This window comes from Moschus berezovskii, chromosome 9 (genome assembly GCF_049115385.1).
Source record: "Moschus berezovskii isolate FMDL1 chromosome 9, NW_MosBer_1.0, whole genome shotgun sequence".
NCBI classification, from domain to species: Eukaryota; Metazoa; Chordata; class Mammalia; order Artiodactyla; family Moschidae; genus Moschus; species Moschus berezovskii.
Genome location: NC_142468.1, coordinates 38,480,193 through 38,499,700, shown reverse-complemented (window position 1 = coordinate 38,499,700; position 19,508 = coordinate 38,480,193). Strand labels below are relative to the sequence as shown.

Here is a 19,508-nt window from a genome sequence, read left to right as displayed (position 1 = left end):
TCAGAGACACCAAAATGTCCTGTCCCAGAGACATCTTAAATTCAAACCCAAACTTATCATTTTAATCTACTCTCTTTTGTCCAGCAAATGAACCCCATCACCTCCAAGAGTTGGGGTCTTCCTGAATCCACCCTGAAGCCTTTCACCTAGTGAGTGTACCAGCCACCCCCCCACAGGCTACATTCTTCAGCCTATCACATTCTTATCTCTTTCGGATACACTCACCCCATCCCAGCCCCTAATTTGGGCAGTGGGTGGATTCTAAGGCACAGTTAATAAAACCAATTTTAGGTGAGCCTCCCAACCCTCTTCTATGTTCAATGCTTAGTTCTAAAGAGCCACATAAACAGTCTGGCTGAGCAGTGGGAGAGCCTGCGTTTAGGAATTAAGGCAAAGGAGAGCCTGGGGTTGTAATTACAGTTCTGCTTATTATTAGGTACACTGACTTTCCTTAAGGCAGGCCCTGGTCATTCAGTGTCTGTGTGATAAGCTGCATCATGTGTGTTTGACTCTCTGCAACCTTATGGACTATAGCCCGCCAGGCTCCTCTGTCCATGGGGATTCTCCAAGCAAGAATACTGGAGTGGGTTGCCATGCCCTCCTCTAGGGGATCTTCCTGACCCAGGGATTGGACCCACGTCTCTTATGTCTCCGGCCCTGGCAGGGGGGTTCTTTACCACTGGCGCCACCTGGGAAGCCCGAGCATTCGGTACATCACATATGTATAAGACCAGAAAAGAGGACATGCAATTTTGTACTGCCCTTACTTTGTACTTGCTTTTCCACTTGCCTGAATGTCCCCTAGTTTCCGTCCTCAAGTAGCATCCATTTCCTCTAGGGCCTCTTCCCTGGGCTAAGGGTCCCTGTGAGGGCTTTACTCTCTGTGGCCTCCAGCAAAGCCCTCACACTTGTATTGTTTAGTGCATCTGTCTGAGTGTCTGGAGCAACTTGGGTGTCAGGGCTATGTCCTCCTCCACCTCCTCCTCTCTGAGCCCCCAGCCCAGTGTATGGCACACAGTAGGCTCCCTCTCATCCAGTAAATGTTTGTAGAAGGCAGGCTGAGTTTGAGATCACTCTATAAGCTGTGTATAGCTGTACCACTTTCCTGTCTTCATAATACCATCTGGTGTTTGCAGCAATAAAAACTAATAGTGTCACTTCAACTCAGGATCTTGGCTGGAGGCCCCAAGGGGAGTAGAAAGAGCACTGGAATAAGAGTCTGAAACTCTGGGTTTTTCTGGGATCTGTTAACTAATGAAGCCTGTCACCTTGGGGATGGCACTTCCCTCAACTGAGTTGGCTCTGGACAGGCATTCTTAGTCTGGGGTCCACAGACCTCTAGAGGGTCTATGAAGGAGGGCCGTAAAGGAAGTCCATGAACTCAAATTGCTGCCAAACTCAATCTGTTTGCATTCTATGGGGAGAGAAACCACAGATTATCAAATAGTCAAGAACTACTAAAGCTGGATAATTTTCCAAGTCTCTCCAATTTAGATCCTGGTGCATGTTCTCTTTGAGGGGGAAGGAAGTGCTAGGGATCAGGAGAGATGGCTGGCACAGGACCTGTCCCACATACCAACTGCCCAGGCCCATCTGAGACGGACTTTGTCAAAGGAGCCCTGGCACAACTACAGGGCTGACTCTGCAGCTCCCAGAACTTTGGTCCCATGAGCCAGGGAGCAGAGGCAGGGTCTGGGGTGAGGGAGACACATACATATTGCTCTTAAAGGGACAAGGGAGAAGGAATGGGAAGGAAAATGACTGAAACATAAACCAGGTGTGGACTAAGAGAGGTAAGGAGGAAAGGCGCTTTAGAGACATGAAGACTATCAAGATCCAGAAATCTGGCACAGGCATGGCGAACACCAAGAGTCCTGGAGATGGAGATCTGTGCTGGCACTAAGATGGAAGAAGCTGGCACTTTCGGAGTATCTATTAGGTGCTAGGAATTCTGCTGATCATAATAATCCTGAAAAGGGTGTGTAATCGGCCCCAAGCAAGAAAGATTAAATACGAGTTCCACAGCTTTTAAACGTGTCTCTGACCCTCCTTTCTGCCTGCACTGTCTACCCAGAAAAGAAGCGCAGCATGTGTCCTGAATGAGGCAGCATGTCTGATACCACTTCTGCAAAATGCAATGACAAGGGACAGGACTATGAATCTGAAGCTGGCAAAGGAGGGAAAGGGCTTCAATCATTTTGCAAACTTCCTGGGTTCTGGCCACGTGCCGGCCACGGGGCTAGGTTCCGGGAGGCACGTTACAAGAACCCTGCTCACAGCACCTTAGAACGAAAGGCCAACTGTCCCCCTCCCCCCAACATGGTAACCAGCTCGATCGCCAGGCCAGGAGGCGCAGAGTTGGGGCCCGCACCGCGCTGGAACTGGCGAGCTGAGACCGCGGCTGGGCTTGGAGGCGAGTAGGGCAGGAACAGGCTAGTCTTCCCACTCCCGATCCAGTTTTACCAAGCGCAAGTCTCCAGGTCCGTGCACCACCAGGGAAAGGTTCTCGGGCTTGGCCGCCGCCATGTCTGTAGCTCTCTCCCTCTCGGGTCGGGGCCGCGGTCCGCAGCTCGTGAGGTGGCTTGGTTGGCGGCCCCTTGGAGGGTTGGGGGTGAGGGGCGGGAGGCTGGGCTTTACTGGGAGCGCGCGCCCGGCCCGGGGCGGGGCCTCCTTGTCCCTGACAGCAGGGGCGGGGCTAGCGGAGAGGGGCGGGGCTAGCCTTCCACTGGGCTAGCCGGGGGCGGGAGGGGGGAGGGGGCGCGGGTCGGGGGAGGGTGTGAAGAAGGTTAGAGAGCGAAGGGAGCGGGTAGGGAAGGGATAGGGAGAGGTAGGAAGGGGGTGGCGAAGGGTGAAGAAGACCAACCCAGCTCCACCTGCAGTGCACAGTTGGTCTGTCTCACATCCAAGGGGACCAGTCTGCCCTGAAAGTAGTCTGCAGAGGCAGTACCCCTCAGACCAGAGCTCTCAAGCTTTACTGCCGAGTAATGACTCACTGGAAAAGACTCTGATGCTGGGAGGGATTGGGGGCGGGAGGAGACGGGGACGACAGAGAATGAGATAGCTGGATGGCATCCCCTACTCAATGGACATGAGTTTGAGTGAACTCCGGGAGTTGGTGATGGACAGGGAGGGCTGTCGTGCTGTGACTCATGGGGTCGCAAAGAGTCGGACACGACTGAACTGAATGAGGATGGGCAGTGTGGGGCAGTTTCTCAGGACCAGCACAGAGATTTTGATGCAGTAAGTCTAGTCTCAGCTGAGGCCTTAGGATCTGTATTATTAACACTGAGAGTGCTGAGGCTGCAGGTGGCTGGTGGTCTGCAAGTGGGGAATAGGTGCTGCACTGATGCAGCGTCTAGGTTGGTCGCATGTCCCCAGAATGCAGCAAAGTGCCTGGCACCAGAAGTGAATGAATGAAATGGTGCATCATCCTGTGGGCCTGATGCATCAGTGTAAAGAAGCCATGCTATGGAATCTGTGAGTCCCTTTCTCTTACCCAGCTCTGCTTTTTATATTAGAAGCAGGATTTCTGCCCAAATTCTTCCCTTAAGCCTCTCTCCCCTTCAAGAAACAGGGAAGTTTAACTCTAAGGGAAGAGAGTTGCCATCAAGGAAGCCCTAAGTCTGCAAAGACCCCACCCTGCTTTGAGGACTTTGAAGACAGTGTATGGATTTTATTCCTTACACCCTTTCCTCCTCCAGACACTCTACCAGATCCTCTCAACTACTCCTGGACACATTCCTCAGCACCTTATTTCTTGAAGATGTCTCAGTGTGGCACCTACTCCATGCCTCACATGTGGGGCATGGCCTGTCTTTTCACTAGTAATCATCCCTTCCTCAGATGTACTGGAAACCCACTGGGGCTAAGGCCTCATTTCTTAAACAGAACCTGGTAAACTGGTCTATACAATGAAGGAGCTCAAAAAAGAATATTTGATGATGAACATGGATCAGATTTTGGAATGCCAATAATGACACAAAGGGAAGTGTGTGGGGGGTGGGGTGGGGAAGTATTACAAGGTATAACAAGGCAACGGGATGGATTTTGTAGGGGACTTACAGAGTCAGTCATGTTTTTGCTTTGAGACGCCTCCCACAAGGTTTGGCTGTGCTTGGCTTGTTCCCCAGGCTGCTCCTGCACTCTGCTGAGCAGGCCGTAGAGAGATGACTAACTAGGGGTTGCTTGCCTTCACTCATGCACCTGAATTTAAAACTCAGCTTCACCTTCTTGCCTTGTAGCACTTCATCACAGTCTCCCAGAAGGTTTTTCCAATAAGTAAAGTTGAAGATGGAGAAAGCCTCAGGAATGGCTTAAGAGCTGAAGGCTACTTGAAGTAGACACTTCTTGAGTTCTAAGAAAACTGAATATCAGAACCAAAAGTCACTAAAATAATGACACAACTGCCACACTTGGAGTGGTATTTGTTTTCTCCTGAATAATAGCACTTTGAAACTCTCTTGAAGGTTGTTGGCTGAAGACCAAGAGATTTGAAAGGGCAGGAGAGATCCTTTTTGCTTTTTTGGCTGTGCTGGGTCTTTGTTGCTTTTGCATTGGCTTTCTTTAGTTGTGGTGAGCAGGGGCTACTCTCTAGCTGTGGTGAGAGGGCTTCTCATTGCAGTGGCTTCTTTTGTTGCAGAGCACAGGCTCTAGGGTGTGCGGGCTTCTGTAGTTACAGCACACAGGCTCAGTAGTTGTGGCACAGGGGCTTAATTGCTCAGAGGCATGTGGAATCTTCCCAGACCAGGGATAGAACCTGTGTCCCCTGCATTGGCAGGCAGATTCTTATCCACTGTGCCACCAGGGAAGTCCAAGAAATACACTTTAAAATATATTTTATGACTAGGGCCCTTTATAGAAAATAATATGGTGAGTTGATAAAGATTCTTAAGAAACTGACATTTTTAAGACAAAAAAAAACCAAGTCCTTATTACAGTATTTAAACTAGTTGTCATCTTTCTATGCAATTTCCTAACAGAGACCAGCATTCACAGTGGTGAGGAACAGATTTTTTTTTAGGCATTTTACTGAATAAAGGATAAAATGCTGGCTTTGCCTTTGCTGCTGGCCTGCTTAGCACAGCTTCTCTGGGCCTTGGTCTAACTTTCCCAAACAACACAGCATTTTAAGCATTCTTTCCACTGAATACAACTTCAGCAACTTGTCAATAGAATTCTGCCAGAAAAGCTTAATTTGAAATTTAAAAATTAAATCACAGGATGCATATCTTCTGGGGTCACATATCCAGAAAAAGGGGGAACATCCTTCACTGATACTGGGTTACTGCAGATCTGGAATTTTACACAGTGCATTAACAAGAAAAATCAGTGTGTCGCAAGGCCTTAGTGTTCCAAAGGTCAAAACAGTTATAAAATCTCTGATTTCCAGATTTCTCCATTTTGTCATCAAGTATTCAATTACTCAAACCTGGTTATTTACAACAAAAAAAAGGAAGAAAGAAAAAAAAACCACAAAAGCAACCATGAAGTTTCCTGCAGATCTTAAAAATAAGGTTACTCAAGAGAGTTAAACCAGTAAAATTCATATGCAGCAGGTGAGATTAATGGACTTCCCCCAAGGAACTGGTAATATATCTGCCATTAACACATCTCAAGAAAGAAGGGTTAGAAAAATAACTAAGAGCAGGGAATTTTAATCTAGAACCATCCAGGGGAGAGAGGCGCTTGGGAGTGGTTCAGTGCAGCTGGGACAGAGAAGTGGAAGCCAGTGGACAGTTCAGGTGACTGCCAAATGTCAGCCGAGGATCGTAACTGGTACTTAGACAAGTGGTGAAAGGGAGCTGGAGTGAAGAGGACAGATCCAAGACTTTTATTTTTAACAATTTTATGTATTTATGATTTATTTTTGGCTGTGCTGGGTCTTTGTTGCTGTGAGAACTGAAGTAATATGCTAACTGCTGGCTTTCAAGATAAAGGTGTCAACAAAGATGCAGCTCTGGATGCTGGAAAAGATGACCAATTAGATTCTCCCAAAGAGACTCAGGAGGAAGCAGACAGCTTGATTTTGGCCCAGAGAAACTGATTTCAGACTACTGACCTCTAGAATTGTAAGAGAATAAATGTGTGTTGGTGTGTTTTTCCAGCTTTATTGAGATATTATTTACATATAACATTGTGTAAGTTTAAGCTGTACAATGTGATGGTTTGACACGTTTTTATTAGGAGATGTTTAAAACTACAGGGCTAGTTTATTAGCTTTAGTTCATCCTTTAACTCATATAATTACCATTTTGTTGTCATTGTTTTGGTGAGAACATTAAAGCTCCACTCTCATGGCAAGTTTCAAGAATACTTCAAGTTACTTGCTGTAGTCACTAAGGTGTATATTAAGATCTCCAAAATTTACTCATTTGGAATTGCACTATGTTGAGCCATTCTTGCATGAGGGATTAAGCTCACTTGATAACTGTGAATGATCCTTTTAATAAGCTGTTTAATTTGGTTTGCTAGTGTTTGGTTGAGAATTTTTGTATCTATATTCATCTGATCTTTGGGATATTGGTCTATATCCTGTAATGTCTTTTTTTTTAATTTGGCTGCAATGCTTGCAGGATCTTAGGTCCCTGATGAGGGATCGAACCTGAGCCCTGGGAGTGAAAGTAAGGAGTCAATCTTCTTACATGTTATTGGTCTATTCAGATTTTCTATTTCTTCATGATTCAGACTCAGTAGATCATATGGTTCTAGGAATTCATCCATTTCTTCTAAGTTATTCAACTTGTTGGAATATAATTTTATTTTCCTATTACTAGTTAACGTTCTTCCATTTCAGCCTGAAGAACCCCTTTCAGCATTTCTTACATGTCGGTCTAATGGTAATGAACTCCTTTTGGTGGCACCAGGACCGGCCATCATGGTGACTTGTTTCTCTGTCTGTCAGGGTCCACAGCCCTGGACAAGCGATATTGGGAGTCCACAGACGCTGCCAGGGCTGTTGGAGTCCTCAGCAGTGTCTCCAGGTCCAGCTGCTATGAACCAGGGCAAGCAGCAGTGGTGGCTGGGGCTATGCACAGGTACCTGTGGGGCTAGCTGCTGGCACCTGCAGTGGCAGGGGGTAATTGCAAACACACATGGAGTGGTGGGGAGCAGGGCAGGCAGCAAGCGCCGGGGCCGACTGTGTATGCAGGGGCCCTGGCTGGCTGTATGCACGACCATGGCTGCCGGGTCTCACCACCAGCATGTGGCAGTGGTGCCCACCTGGGATTGGGCTAAGGGCACACAGGTACACATTTGGAGGGGTTAGATGCGGGTGAGTGCCCTGGTGCAGGCCAGTGACAAAAGACAGAGCCTGATCCAGGCCCTCAAGCAGCTGCATGGTCCCAGGTCATTGGCATGCTCTGCCTTGACTGCACAGTCTCCCCATGGACATCCATATATAATAGTGGAGTCTGGTGACAGGCGTCAGGCCTGTGGCAGGCAAGTACACAGCTAGAGGGGCTTTTGTCAAGTGCATGCACAGTGGCGGTGGTGAACTGCAGAGGTCTAGCCTGGCATCTTCAATTCATGCATCTGCAGAGGCCTGGGCTGGCTGCCAGTGTGGTTCCTGGGCTCCAGTGGGCAAGGGGAGGGACTCAGGAGGTTGGCATTAGCAAATCCAACTACCTTTGGACAAATGCCAGTGAAACCTGCAGAACACCCCTAGCAGCTGTGCAGGCTGTCAGTTTCTTCAGTGTTGAAAGCTTTTGGGCTCACCTGCAGAGAAGGTTACTGGGAACTGTGGTTGCTCTGATTGCGTGACTACCACTGGAATCACCCACTTTTCTTCCCCAAACCTAGCTATCTTCATACATCTCAGCTCTGCCAGTCTCTGAGTGGGGTGAACTGAAGCAGGTCCTTCCTGTGGGACCCCCAAAGGCAGGAGAAGCTGGTTGCTGACCCCATTCTTCCTTTCCTGGTGAGTTCTAATTGGAGGGGTCTGTCTTGGTGTTGAGCAATGCCAGCTTGTGGGGTGGTTTGATGCAGACAAAATGAAGCTGCCTTCCTTCCTTTTTGATGTGGTTATTCTCAAGTTGTTGTTATTTTCAAGTGTTGCTGAAATTTCTTAGGTGAACTCCAGAGCTGTTTTTTATTCCTGAATAGCTATTTACTTGTTGATCTTTGTTGGGGATGGAAGCAGGAATCTCCTACTCCATCTTGGTGATATCACTCCCAAATTTGTATGATTTAAGAGAGTAAGTTTGTGGTAATTTATTAGAGCAACAAAGGTCTGTCTAGTCAAAGCTATGGTTTTTCCAGTAATCATGTATGGATGTGAGAGTTGGAATATAAAGAAATCTGAGTGCCGAAGAATTGATGCTTTTGAACTGTGGTGTTGGAGAAGACTCTTGAGCGTCCCTTGGACTGCAAGGAGATCCAACCAATCCATCCTAAAGGAAATCAGTCCTGAATATTCATTGGAAGGACTAATACCAAAGCTGAAACTCCAATACTTTGACCCCCTGATGTGAAGAACTAACTCACTGGAAAAGACCCTGATGCTAGGAAAGATTGAAGGCAGGGGGAAAAGGGGACAACAGAGGATGAGATGGTTGGATGGCATCACTGACTCAATGGACATGAGTTTGGGTAAGCTCCAGGAGTTGGTGATGGACAGGGAATCCTGGTGTGCTGCAGTCCATGGGGTCACAAAGAGTCGGACACGACTGAGCGACTGAACTGAACTGATTAGAGCAACCATAGTAAACTAATATAGCCAGGAAATATTCTAAAGGCTTCCCTTATATTATTTCATCCAATTCTCATGTGTTTCCATCTCCTCATTAATTAGGGAGAGGTTTATTAGTAAATAGATACTAATTTACCACCCTCCGCTGGTCTCACCACACTCTGTAGGCACACACCATCAGAGAGAGGTATATTAGTATAGAGATAATACAGTGGAAGTGAGAAATAGATTTAAGGGACTAGATCTGATTGATAGAGTGCCTGATGAACTCTGGACGGAGGTTCGTGACATTGTACAGGAGACAGGGACCAAGACCATCCCCATGGAAAAGAAATGCAAAAGAGCGAAATGGCTGTCTGAGGAGGCTTTACAAATAGCTGTGAAAAGAAGAGAAGCGAAAAGCAAAGGAGAAAAGGAAAGATATAAGCATCTGAATGCAGAGTTCCAAAGAATAGCAAGGAGAGATAAGAAAGCCTTCCTCAGTGATCAATGCAAAGAAATAGAGGAAAACAACAGAATAGGAAAAACAAGAGAGCTCTTCAAGAAAATTAGAGATTCCAAGGGAACATTTCATGCAAAGATGGGCTCGATAAAGGACAGAAATGGTATGGACCTAACAGAAGCAGAAGATATTAAGAAGAGGTGGCAGGAATACACAGAAGAACTGTACAAAAAAGATCTTCATGACCAAGATAGTCACGATAACGTGATCACTGACCTAGAGCCAGACATCTTGGAATGTGAAGTCAAGTGGGCCTTAGAAAGCATCACTACTAACAAAGCTAGTGGAGGTGATGGAATTCCAGTTGAGCTATTTCAAGTCTTGAAAGATGATGCTGTGAAAGTGCTGCACTCAATATGCCAGCAGATCTGGAAAACTCAGCAGTGGCCACAGGACTGGAAGAGGTCAGTCTTCATTCCAATCCCAAAGAAAGGCAATGCCAAAGAATGCTCAAACTACCGGACAATTGCCCTCATCTCACACGCTAGCAAAGTCATGCTCAAAATTCTCCAAGCCAGGCTTCAGCAATATGTGAACCGTGAACTCCCAGATGTTCAAGCAGGTTTTAGAAAAGGCAGAGGCACCAGAGATCAAATTGCCAACATCCGCTGGATCATGGAGAAAGCAAGAGAGTTTCAGAAAAACATCTATTTCTGCTTCATTGACTATGCCAAAGCCTTTGACTGTGTGGATCACAATAAACTGTGGAAAATTCTGAAAGAGATGGGAATCCCAGACCACCTGACCTGCCTCTTGAGAAACCTGTATGCAGGTCAGGAAGCAACAGTTAGAACTGGACATGGAACAACAGACTGGTTCCAAATAGGAAAAGGATTACGTCAAGGTTGTATATTGTCACCTTGCTTATTTAACTTATATGCAGAGTACATCATGAGGAACGCTGGGCTGGAAGAAGCACAAGCTGGAATCAAGATTGCTGGGAGAAATATCAATAACCTCAGATATGCAGATGACACTACCCTTATGGCAGAAAGTGAAGAGGAACTCAAAAGCCTCTTGATGAAAGTGAAAGAGGAGAGTGAAAAGGTTGGTTTGAAGCTCAACATTCAGAAAACAAAGATCATGGCATCTGGTCCCATCACTTCATGGGAAGTAGATAGAAAAACAGTGGAAACAGTGTCAGACTTTGTTTTTTTGGGCTCCAAAATCACTGCAGATGCTGATTGCAGTCATGAAATTAAAAGACGCTTGCTCCTTGGAAGGAAAGTTATGACCAACCTTGATAGTATATTAAAAAGCAGAGACATTACTTTGCCAACCAAGGTCCGTCTAGACAAGGCAATGGTTTTTCCCGTGGTCATGTATGGATGTGAGAGTTGGACTGCGAAGAAGGCTGATCGCCGAAGAATCGATGCTTTTGAACTGTGGTGCTGGAGAAGACTCTTGAGAGTCCCTTATACTGCAAGGAGATCCAACCAGTCCATTCTAAAGGAGATCAATCCTGGATGTTCATTGGAGGGACTGATGCTAAAGCTGAAGCTGCAATACTTTGGCCACCTCATGCAACGAGTTGACTCACTGGTAAAGACTCTGATGCTGGGAAAGGTTGGGGGCGGGAGGAGAAGGGGACAATGGAGAATGAGATGGCTGGATGGCATCACCGACTCTGTGGACATGAGTTTGAGTGTACTCCGGGAGTTGGTGATGGACAGGGAGGCCTGGCGTGCTGTGATTCATGGGGTCGCGGAGAGTCGGACACGACTGAGCGACTGAACTGAACTGAACTGAACTAATTTACCACCCCTTCCCCTCCACCTCTCCCCCACCCCACTCCACCCCCGTTGCTGGTCCCACCACACTCACCCTGTACCCACATGCCATGCATGCAGAATCTTCCTGTTTTATTCTGAGACAGAGAAGAATCTGAAGAGCCTTAAGCCTAGGGTTTTTCTTCAAGCCACTCCTACACCAATCCCATAACCCAGGGTCCAGAATAAGATGGAAAGAAGTAGAAACGGGAAAAATATATATATATTTTTGTTGACTTGTTTTGTACATCTGGATTTTTTTTATATTAGGTTAAGATGATACATCTGTATCTACCATGTCCCTTAAGGTAGATTATAGTACAAGATGGATCTGTCTTAGACTTTATCCATCAGACTTTATTCTAAGTAATATCCCTGATTTGAACCCACAGGACAGTCTCAAACACGTGTACAAACACATACTTATCAAGCATGGGCGAGTTCTCCTACGAAAACCTGTTCTTTATGCAGTCGTGGGAGGAACAAAGGGCAACAGTAGTGCTGTCCTTTCTCTGACATCTCTCTGCCTCGTAATTTTGTTTCAAGAGAAATTCACTTAACATGCCTCCTTGAGGCTGCTGGATGGTGATTTCTAATGACAGATTTGAGACTGAATGTGGGCTTTGCCTTGGGTAAGCTCTCTGTTCCCTAAATTCTTCATCTGTAGAAAATAGGATGATATCTACTGTCAAGATTATTATAAGGATTAACATGAGATGATATAAGTGAAGGTGTCTTGTTTATAGCAATCACGGTAACTGGTATACTCACAGCCCTGGTTAAGAGAGAACTTGGGCAGCTTTGTTGGTCAGCAGTTGATGGGACCATGTGTGGACACCCAATCCCCCAAAATCAGCCAGATCCACAGGCTGATCAGATACGAATGGGGCAGCTCAGTGGAGGAGGTTGTGCCTAAAAAGTAAAGTAGCAGCAGGTTGCTCTCTAGAATCTGAAATGGGAAACAAGAAGAGAATCAAGAAATTCGGGGCAGAAGCCAAAGCTAAAAAGAGGTAAGGAGGGAGGAAGCTGTGGGGCCAGATGCATGTTGTATTTCTTGCGTAGGGCTAAGTTATGAGGAAACAGAAACTGAGTATACAGAAGTGAGAATATCCCAACAGTAGATGAGTCACGTAAATGCAGAACAGTACACTAAAGATCCTTAGTTCCTGCCACCGAGATTCTTGGAGTCATCTTGCACCCAGAAGAGTTCCTGTTCTTGGATTTCCATGGTTTGCCTATCTTCCATATTGACTTGCAAGCTCAGTTGCCTCAATCGCGTCCGACCCTGCGACCCTACGGACTGTAGCCCACCAGGCTTCTCTGTCCATAGGATTTTCCAGGCAAGAATACTGGAGTGGGTTGCCACGCCCTCCTCCAAGGGACCTTCCAAACCCAGGGTTCAAACCAGCATCTCCTGGTTCTCTTGCACTGCAGGTAGATTCTTTCCCCTGAGCCACCAAGGAAGCCCCTTTATTGACTTGTGCCATCTTAAAATAAACTTCTATTACTTGAGCTGGACGATTAATCCTCATGTCTTGCAAAAGAGCTTAATTAAAACAGAATCCACGCGGTAGTTTCATTTTTAAAAATGGATCAGGAAACAGTGGGGCATAAGGGAAACAGGAGAATATTCCTGGCAAAGGGAATACCAAGAGTCAAGTCTTGGACTTCCCTGGTAGTCTAGTGGTAAAGAATCTGCCTGTCAATGGAGGGGACACAGGTTCAATCCCTGGCCCGGGAAGACTGCATATGCCACAGAGCAACTAAGGCCACAGCTACTGAAGCCCATATGCCCTAGATCCCATGCTGTGCAACAAGAGAAGCCACTGCAGTGAAAAGCTCTTGCACAGCAAGGAAGGCACAGAGCAGCCAAAAATAAATAAATAAAATTTTGAAAATAAATAATCAAGATGGAGGAAAAAAAAAAGAGTCAAGGCTTGGAGAGAGTATTAAGGGTATTGATGGGTGGGAAGAATCTGAAAGCATGAGTCAGAGGGTTGTGATAGATCAGAACCAAAGCGTAAAAGCAGTAAGGCAGGGTAGGGCAGTTGGGAACCTGGACACCCATGATGGGCAGATTTACTGTGTTATCAGTGGAAGCTCCTCCACTAAGGCTTTGTCATTCTCACACCCTGCAGGGTTTCACTTTAGTAATTCAAACAATCTTAAAGATCTTTAAAGATCAGTCAACAACCCCCACCTTGGGCAAGCAGTATATCAACCTAACTGATTAATGATCAAAAGCCTAGTTGTTATTATGGAAGACTCCACCAGACCAGCTCCTTATCTTTGACTCTCAGAAACTTCAAGGAAGCTGCTTGAAAGAAGTACAGAAAACAAGCCAAGTCATGTTTGACCTTTTGACCTTAATCCCAGGGAAATGCAGTAAGGAAAGAACCTTGTTTCCCATCTGTGGCCTAATTCTGACCCAGCCCAGACCCAGGTGATGACTGAAGTCCCTGGGGGTTTGGATCCAGTTCAGTTCACTTCAGTTGCTCAGTCGTGTCCGATTCTTTGCAGCCCCATGGACTGCAGCACACCAGGCTTCCCTGTCGATCACCAACTCCTGAAGCTTACTCAAACTCTTGTCCATTGAGTCGGTGATGCTGTCCAACCATTTCATCCTCTGTTGTCCCCTTCTCCTCCTGCCTTCAATCTTTCCCAGCATCAGGGTCTTTTCTAGTGAGTCAATTCTTTGCATCAGGTAGACAAAGTATTGGAGCTTCAGCTTCAGCATCTGTCCTTCCAATGAATATTCAGGACCAATTTCCTTTAGGATAGACTGTTTCGATCTCCTTGCCATCCAAGGGACTTTCAAGAGTCTTCTCCAACACCACAGTTCAAAAGCATCAATTCTTCAGTGCTTAGCTTTCTTTATGGTCCAGCTCTCACATCCATACATGACTACTGGAAAAATCATAGCTTTGATTAGACAGACCTTTGTTGGCAAAGTAATGTCTCTGCTTTTTAATATGCTGTCTAGGTTGGTCATAGCTTTTCTACCAAGGAGCAAGTGTCTTTTAATTTCATGGCTACAGTCACCATCTGCAGTGATTTTGTCACCCAAGAAAATAAAGTCTGTCACTGTTTCCATTGTTTCCCCATCTATTTGCCATGAAGTGATGGGACTGGATGAGAAGATCTTAGTTTTCTGATTGTTGAGTTTTAAGCCAGATTTTTCACTTTCCTCTTTCACTTTCATCAAGAGGTGCCTCAGTTCCTCTTTGTTTTCTGGCATAAGGGTGGTATCATCTGCATATCTGAGGTTATTAATATTTCTTCCAGCAATCTTGGTTCCAGCTTGTGCTTCATCCAGCCTGGCATTTCACAGGATGCACTCTGCGTGTAAGTTAAATAAGTACAGTGACATATACAGCTTTATAACTTATGGTTACCAAGAAGGAAAGGGTGTGGGGAGAAAATAGCTGGTTCATATACATACTCCTAATTATAAAAAGATCCAGAAGGGCCCACTGTATAGCATGCAGAACCCTATTCAACACTCTGCAATAACCTATATGGGAAAAGCACCCTAAAGGAACATATAGATGTCTAGACATAAGTGAATAAGTGAGAGTTGATCAGTTGTGTCTGACTCTCTGCAACCCCATGGACTACAACCTGCCAGGCTCCTCTGTCCATGAAATTCTCCAGGCAAGAATACTGGAGTGGGTTGCCATTTCCTTCTCCAATAAGTGAATAAAGTTCCTATCTACTGGAGAAAAAAAAATCCACAACATTGTAAATCACTTACATTCCCTAATTCAAATGACACAATTAAAAAAAAAAGAAAGAAATGGAAATGCTGACTCTAGGCCCCTCAGACCTGGTGACCTAGGCTGGTGTCACATCCCTGGAACCTGAGCAGACTTGGGTCCCAAGGCTGGAGTGTCTTGGATCTGAGTGGGTGAGGCAGATGTGCCTGGCAATGAGTCCTCTACCAAAGGACCTGAAGAATCTCCAGCTCTGGGGGGTGGAGGGAGGTCCTCCTGCAGCCAAACCAAGTCTACTGCACCCAAAGAACTTCTGGGATGGAAGAGTTTCAAAAAGTCCCCTGGCAGCAAAAGAGACACAGATGTATAGAACAGTCTTTGGGACTCTGTGGGAGAGGTGAGGGTGGGATGATTTGGGAGAATGGCATTGAAACATGTATGTTGTCATATGTGAAACAAATTGCCAGTTCAGGGTCGTTGCATGTTACAGGATACTCAGGGCTGGTGTGCGCGGATGACCCAGAGGGAGGATAGAGGGAGGAGCGAGTGGGAGGGGGGTTCAGGAAGGTGAACTCATGTACACCCGGGGCGGATTCATGTCAATGTATGGCAAAACCAACCAATATAATATTGTAAAATAACTAGCCTCCAATAAAAATTAAAAAAAAAAAAAGAAAAAAGAAAGCAAAATAAAATGATAGAGTGGTCAAGCAAAAAAAAAAAAAAAAGTCCCCTGGGCTTCAAGACTCCTGGTGGTGGGGATCCCAAGTCCAGAGGGAAGGGGAAAGGAATCAAGAGACACAATATGCCCTGGCTGCTTGTTACTTCTGTCACAGTTAGCTGAAGTGGACAATCCAGGAGCAAGGCTTTCCCTCAAGCTCTGGTTGCCTAAGTAACCAGAGTTGGGCAGGAAGAAATGCTGCCGCCTTGTGGCCATTTCCCATAACAACTTTAAAACTGGTGCTAATGATCTCTGAATACTCAGGATGCACGCAGGGTTGGAAAGGACACCTGCCCTCAAGTCCTTGGGGTAAATCACCAAAAAACGTATTCAAAACAGGGTTGATGTTCAAGAAGACAATTTCAACAGGTAAACTATACTCACACTGTATAAGATCAAAAAGCACACGGAAACATACTCCACATGACTAATTATCAAATCAAGGCAAATCAAAACAACACTGAGGAATCACCTCACCGTGGTCAGAATGGCCATCACCAGAAAGATCCACAAAGAATAAATGCTGCATAGGTCGGAAACAAAAGGGAATCTTCCTACACTCTTGGTGGGGGTGTAAATGGGTGCAGCCACTATGGAAAACAGCATGGAGGTTCCTTTAAAAACTCAACACATAGGTACCATATGATCCAGCAATCCCACTCTTGGGCTCAGATATGGAAAAAAATCATAATTTGAAATTACTCATGCACCCCTATATCCAAAGCAGCACTATTTACTAGAGTCGAGATAGAGAATCAACCTACAAGGCCAAAGACTGAAAAATGAAGATAAAGTGAGACAGCTAGATGCTGGAATACTCCTCACTCATAAAACAGAATTGTAAGGTGAGTGCAGAGAAAAAGAGAGTGAGCCGGACCGTCAAGCAAGAAAAGGGAAGTTAATTAGAGGAACACAAGAGGGTGGCTGTCCTAAGGAGAACCAGTGTCCTCCCTTTCTGATGGGGTCTTTCTTATACCCCACCAATGAAAAATTCTCTGAAGGGATGGTTAATTTTTAGCCTGTAGTTGAGTCCTGTGGTCATGTAACCAAAGGTCTGGAATCTGGTAGTCTTGTAGCTTTGAGAAGGTAGGCACCAGTGAGAAAACAGAATGTTGTTTGGGCAATTTTTGGTCAGTCTCAAGGGTCACTGTGATTTTATTCTTTGTTTGGAAGGTCGACATAATGAGCCATCTTAACAATGAGCCCCCATGTGGGATCTATCAGTCCTTACCCTCAAAGACAAGAAATGTGAATCTGTAATAGGTAATCCACAAGAAATATTCTTTTCTCTCCTTCCATCCTTACTTCCTTGCACAGATACACAGAAATCTGTAACTCTAAGAGATAATCCACAGTAATTATCTCCTAAGTTTTTTCTATGTATACACAGAAAAGTATAACTGAGATAGGTAATTCAGAAGGACCTGATGTTCAGCACCCACCCCATAAATACATATGCCTGAGTCAGGAGGCTGTATGCTGACAACAATCACAAGACTGCAAATCAAGTGTACTGCACTGCAGCATCGACAAGATGGTAAGAAAGGGAGAGAAAAGCAGTGCCTATTTTCTTATCTCTGACCTCCCTGACTTGGGATGCTATCATGTCCCTGGAGCCTGGACAGGCTTGGGTCCCACTGCTGAACTGGGGGTGGTTGACACAGCCTAGCAGGGTGCCCTTGGTTGACCCTTCTAAAGATCTACTCTCTCCTACATTCTGGCTGGGACCAGAGTCCTGTGTGGCATCAAGGCCTCAAGGGGTTTGAAAGCAAGGTTCAGCTAACCTCAACCTCTCCCGGTGCTGGGGATCCCAGTTCAAATCTTGTTCCTGAGAGCGCAGCCTCCTAGCACTAGCACCTAAGCACCCTCAGCAGTGTACCGTGGTCCTGGAAAGATTAGCCAGGGCAGGCTGTTTGTGTGATGCTTCAGGGGGGAAGATAACTGAGACTCAAGAGAGTCAAGTCCTTTCGGGTTAGCTCAGGCACACTCCTCCCTATTTCATTGCCCAAGAAGCAAACTTTCCCTCAGGTTTTGGTTACCCCGGGAACCAAAGGTAGGCCTGAATAATGCTGCTGCCTTGTGGACATTTTCTGTAACTACAACATTTTCTCGGGTGTTCACTGGCAACTCAAATCACGAGGGCTGGAATTCTGTGAATGATAGAAATTAACATTACCCGCCTCAGGATATGTCCTGGGGTGGATAATGGAGAAATAAATTCCAAAGAGAGCCGACTTGTCAACCCAACTGTCAAAGGTAAATTCTCCTGACAACCTTTTAGGGGAAAAAAAAAAAAGCCAAAACAAAATCAAACCTCCACAACAGGACAAGATATTAAGGATCCCTAATTGCTGGAGGAGTGCCATTCAAAACGACAATGGGAAATCAGATCCCACCAGTCACAGCGGTCATCATCACCAATCTACAACCAATAAATGTGGGAGGGAGCCTGGAGGAAAAAGAATCCAGTCAGTATAATGGACAGGTTCTGAATGCCTGAAAAAAAGCTCTCAGAGAGATTAAAACTAGAATCTGACATCCCCACACTTTGGCCTATATCCAGAGAAAACCAGTGATCAAAAGGCATGGACACTCCAACAAAGCTTCAGCACTGCTTCTGATAGCCGAGACACACTATCAGCAAATCTTCAACGAGGGCTTAAAGTTTAAACAAGGTGTGGTACATATATACAGTAGACTATTTCCCACTCATAAAATCCATCACTGAAATTAGGTAATTATCACAGTAGTAGCACAGGGATGGTCCTTGAAGGAACATACACTAAGGGAAGTCTGTCAGGCAGAGGAAGACCATGGTATATGAGGTACCTTCCAGCCAAAATAAAAGTAGACATACAAGGCAACGAACTTACAACCCAAACTCAGAAGAGACTTTGAGAATTCAAAGTCAAACGAAGGGTTCCAGAGAAACCTAGGTGACGGCCCAGAAATGAATTAGAATGTCCGTGTCTACATACACAAGAAATCTGTATTGTGATAGATAATCTAGTGATTACCCCCTTCCTTCCTTTCTACCTTCCCTCCATATATAAACAGCAATCTGTATCTCTAAAGACAGAAATTTCTAAGAGATAATCCACAAAACTTATCTTCTAACTTCCTTCTTTATGTACACAGAAAAGTGTATCTGAAATATATAATTCACAAGGACCCGATGCTTGGCACTCTCCTCGACTTTCTACGGTAAAAAGTTCAAAAATGCAATAGAGACACACCATGGATATGTTCTACTTGAATCAGATGGCTGGACACTGAGGACAAGCACAGCACTGCAAATTGACTACATTCCAACACAGCATCGGCATGATGTTAAAGAAAAGAAAGAAAAGCAATGCCTGCTTCATTCCCTCTGATCTCCCTGGCTTGGGATTGATCCATCCTGGAGCCTGTGCAGGCTTGGGTCTCCAGACTAGACTGCTATGTTTTTGAGGCAGCCTGGCAGGGTGTTCACTGAGCCCTTTTTAAGCCTATACAGTTGGCTGTGCTCTGGTTGGGACCAGAGACCTGAATGGGATCAAGTCCTCGAAGACCCTGGGGGCAATAGTCACCTAACCTCCATGTCTCCTGTCGCTGGAGTTCCCAGCTCAAGCCTCCTTCCTGAGAGTGCAGACTCCTAGGCACTGAAGCACAGTCAGCAAGGTGCTGTGGCTCCCGTTGGAATTAGTCTGGAAGCCTTGTGTGTGTGTGTGTGATGCTTTAGGGGGAATAAGTAGTGAGACACAAGCCCTTAAATGTTCCCTCAGGTACATTTCACTCTCGTTTCACAACCCTGGAAGCAGACTTTCCCTTATGCTCTGTTTGCCCCAGGAACCAGAGTGATCATCAAAAGTGCTGCCACCTTGTGGATATTTTCTGTAACTACAACTTGACCGAAGGCGTTTACTGGCACCTCCAATTCACAAGGGGGCGGGGGGGGGGGGCGGGGGTGGTGCTGTTAAGACAACTTGCCTCAAGAAAGGTCCTGGGGTAAATATTAGAGAAATAAATTGCAAACACACCCACCTTGCAAGATACCAATCGAAACGTAAAATTTCCACACATGCCTAAAAAAATAAAAAGAGAAAAAAATACCCTAACCACCACAAGACAAGATGCT

The 19,508-nt window shown here is 45.7% G+C and overlaps 1 protein-coding gene across 1 annotated transcript in view; it reads right to left on the bottom strand.

The window, feature by feature from the left end:
• SORD (sorbitol dehydrogenase) overlaps positions 1 to 2,677 on the bottom strand; it is a 33,856-nt gene extending 31,179 nt beyond the window's left edge. Inside the window, exon 1 of the mRNA XM_055436599.2 lies at positions 2,464 to 2,677. Within this exon, the coding sequence (XP_055292574.1) occupies positions 2,464 to 2,526 (63 nt within the window). The 5' untranslated portion in view covers positions 2,527 to 2,677. The remainder of the gene's footprint in view (positions 1 to 2,463) is intronic.
• Positions 2,678 to 19,508: the final 16,831 nt, after the last annotated feature.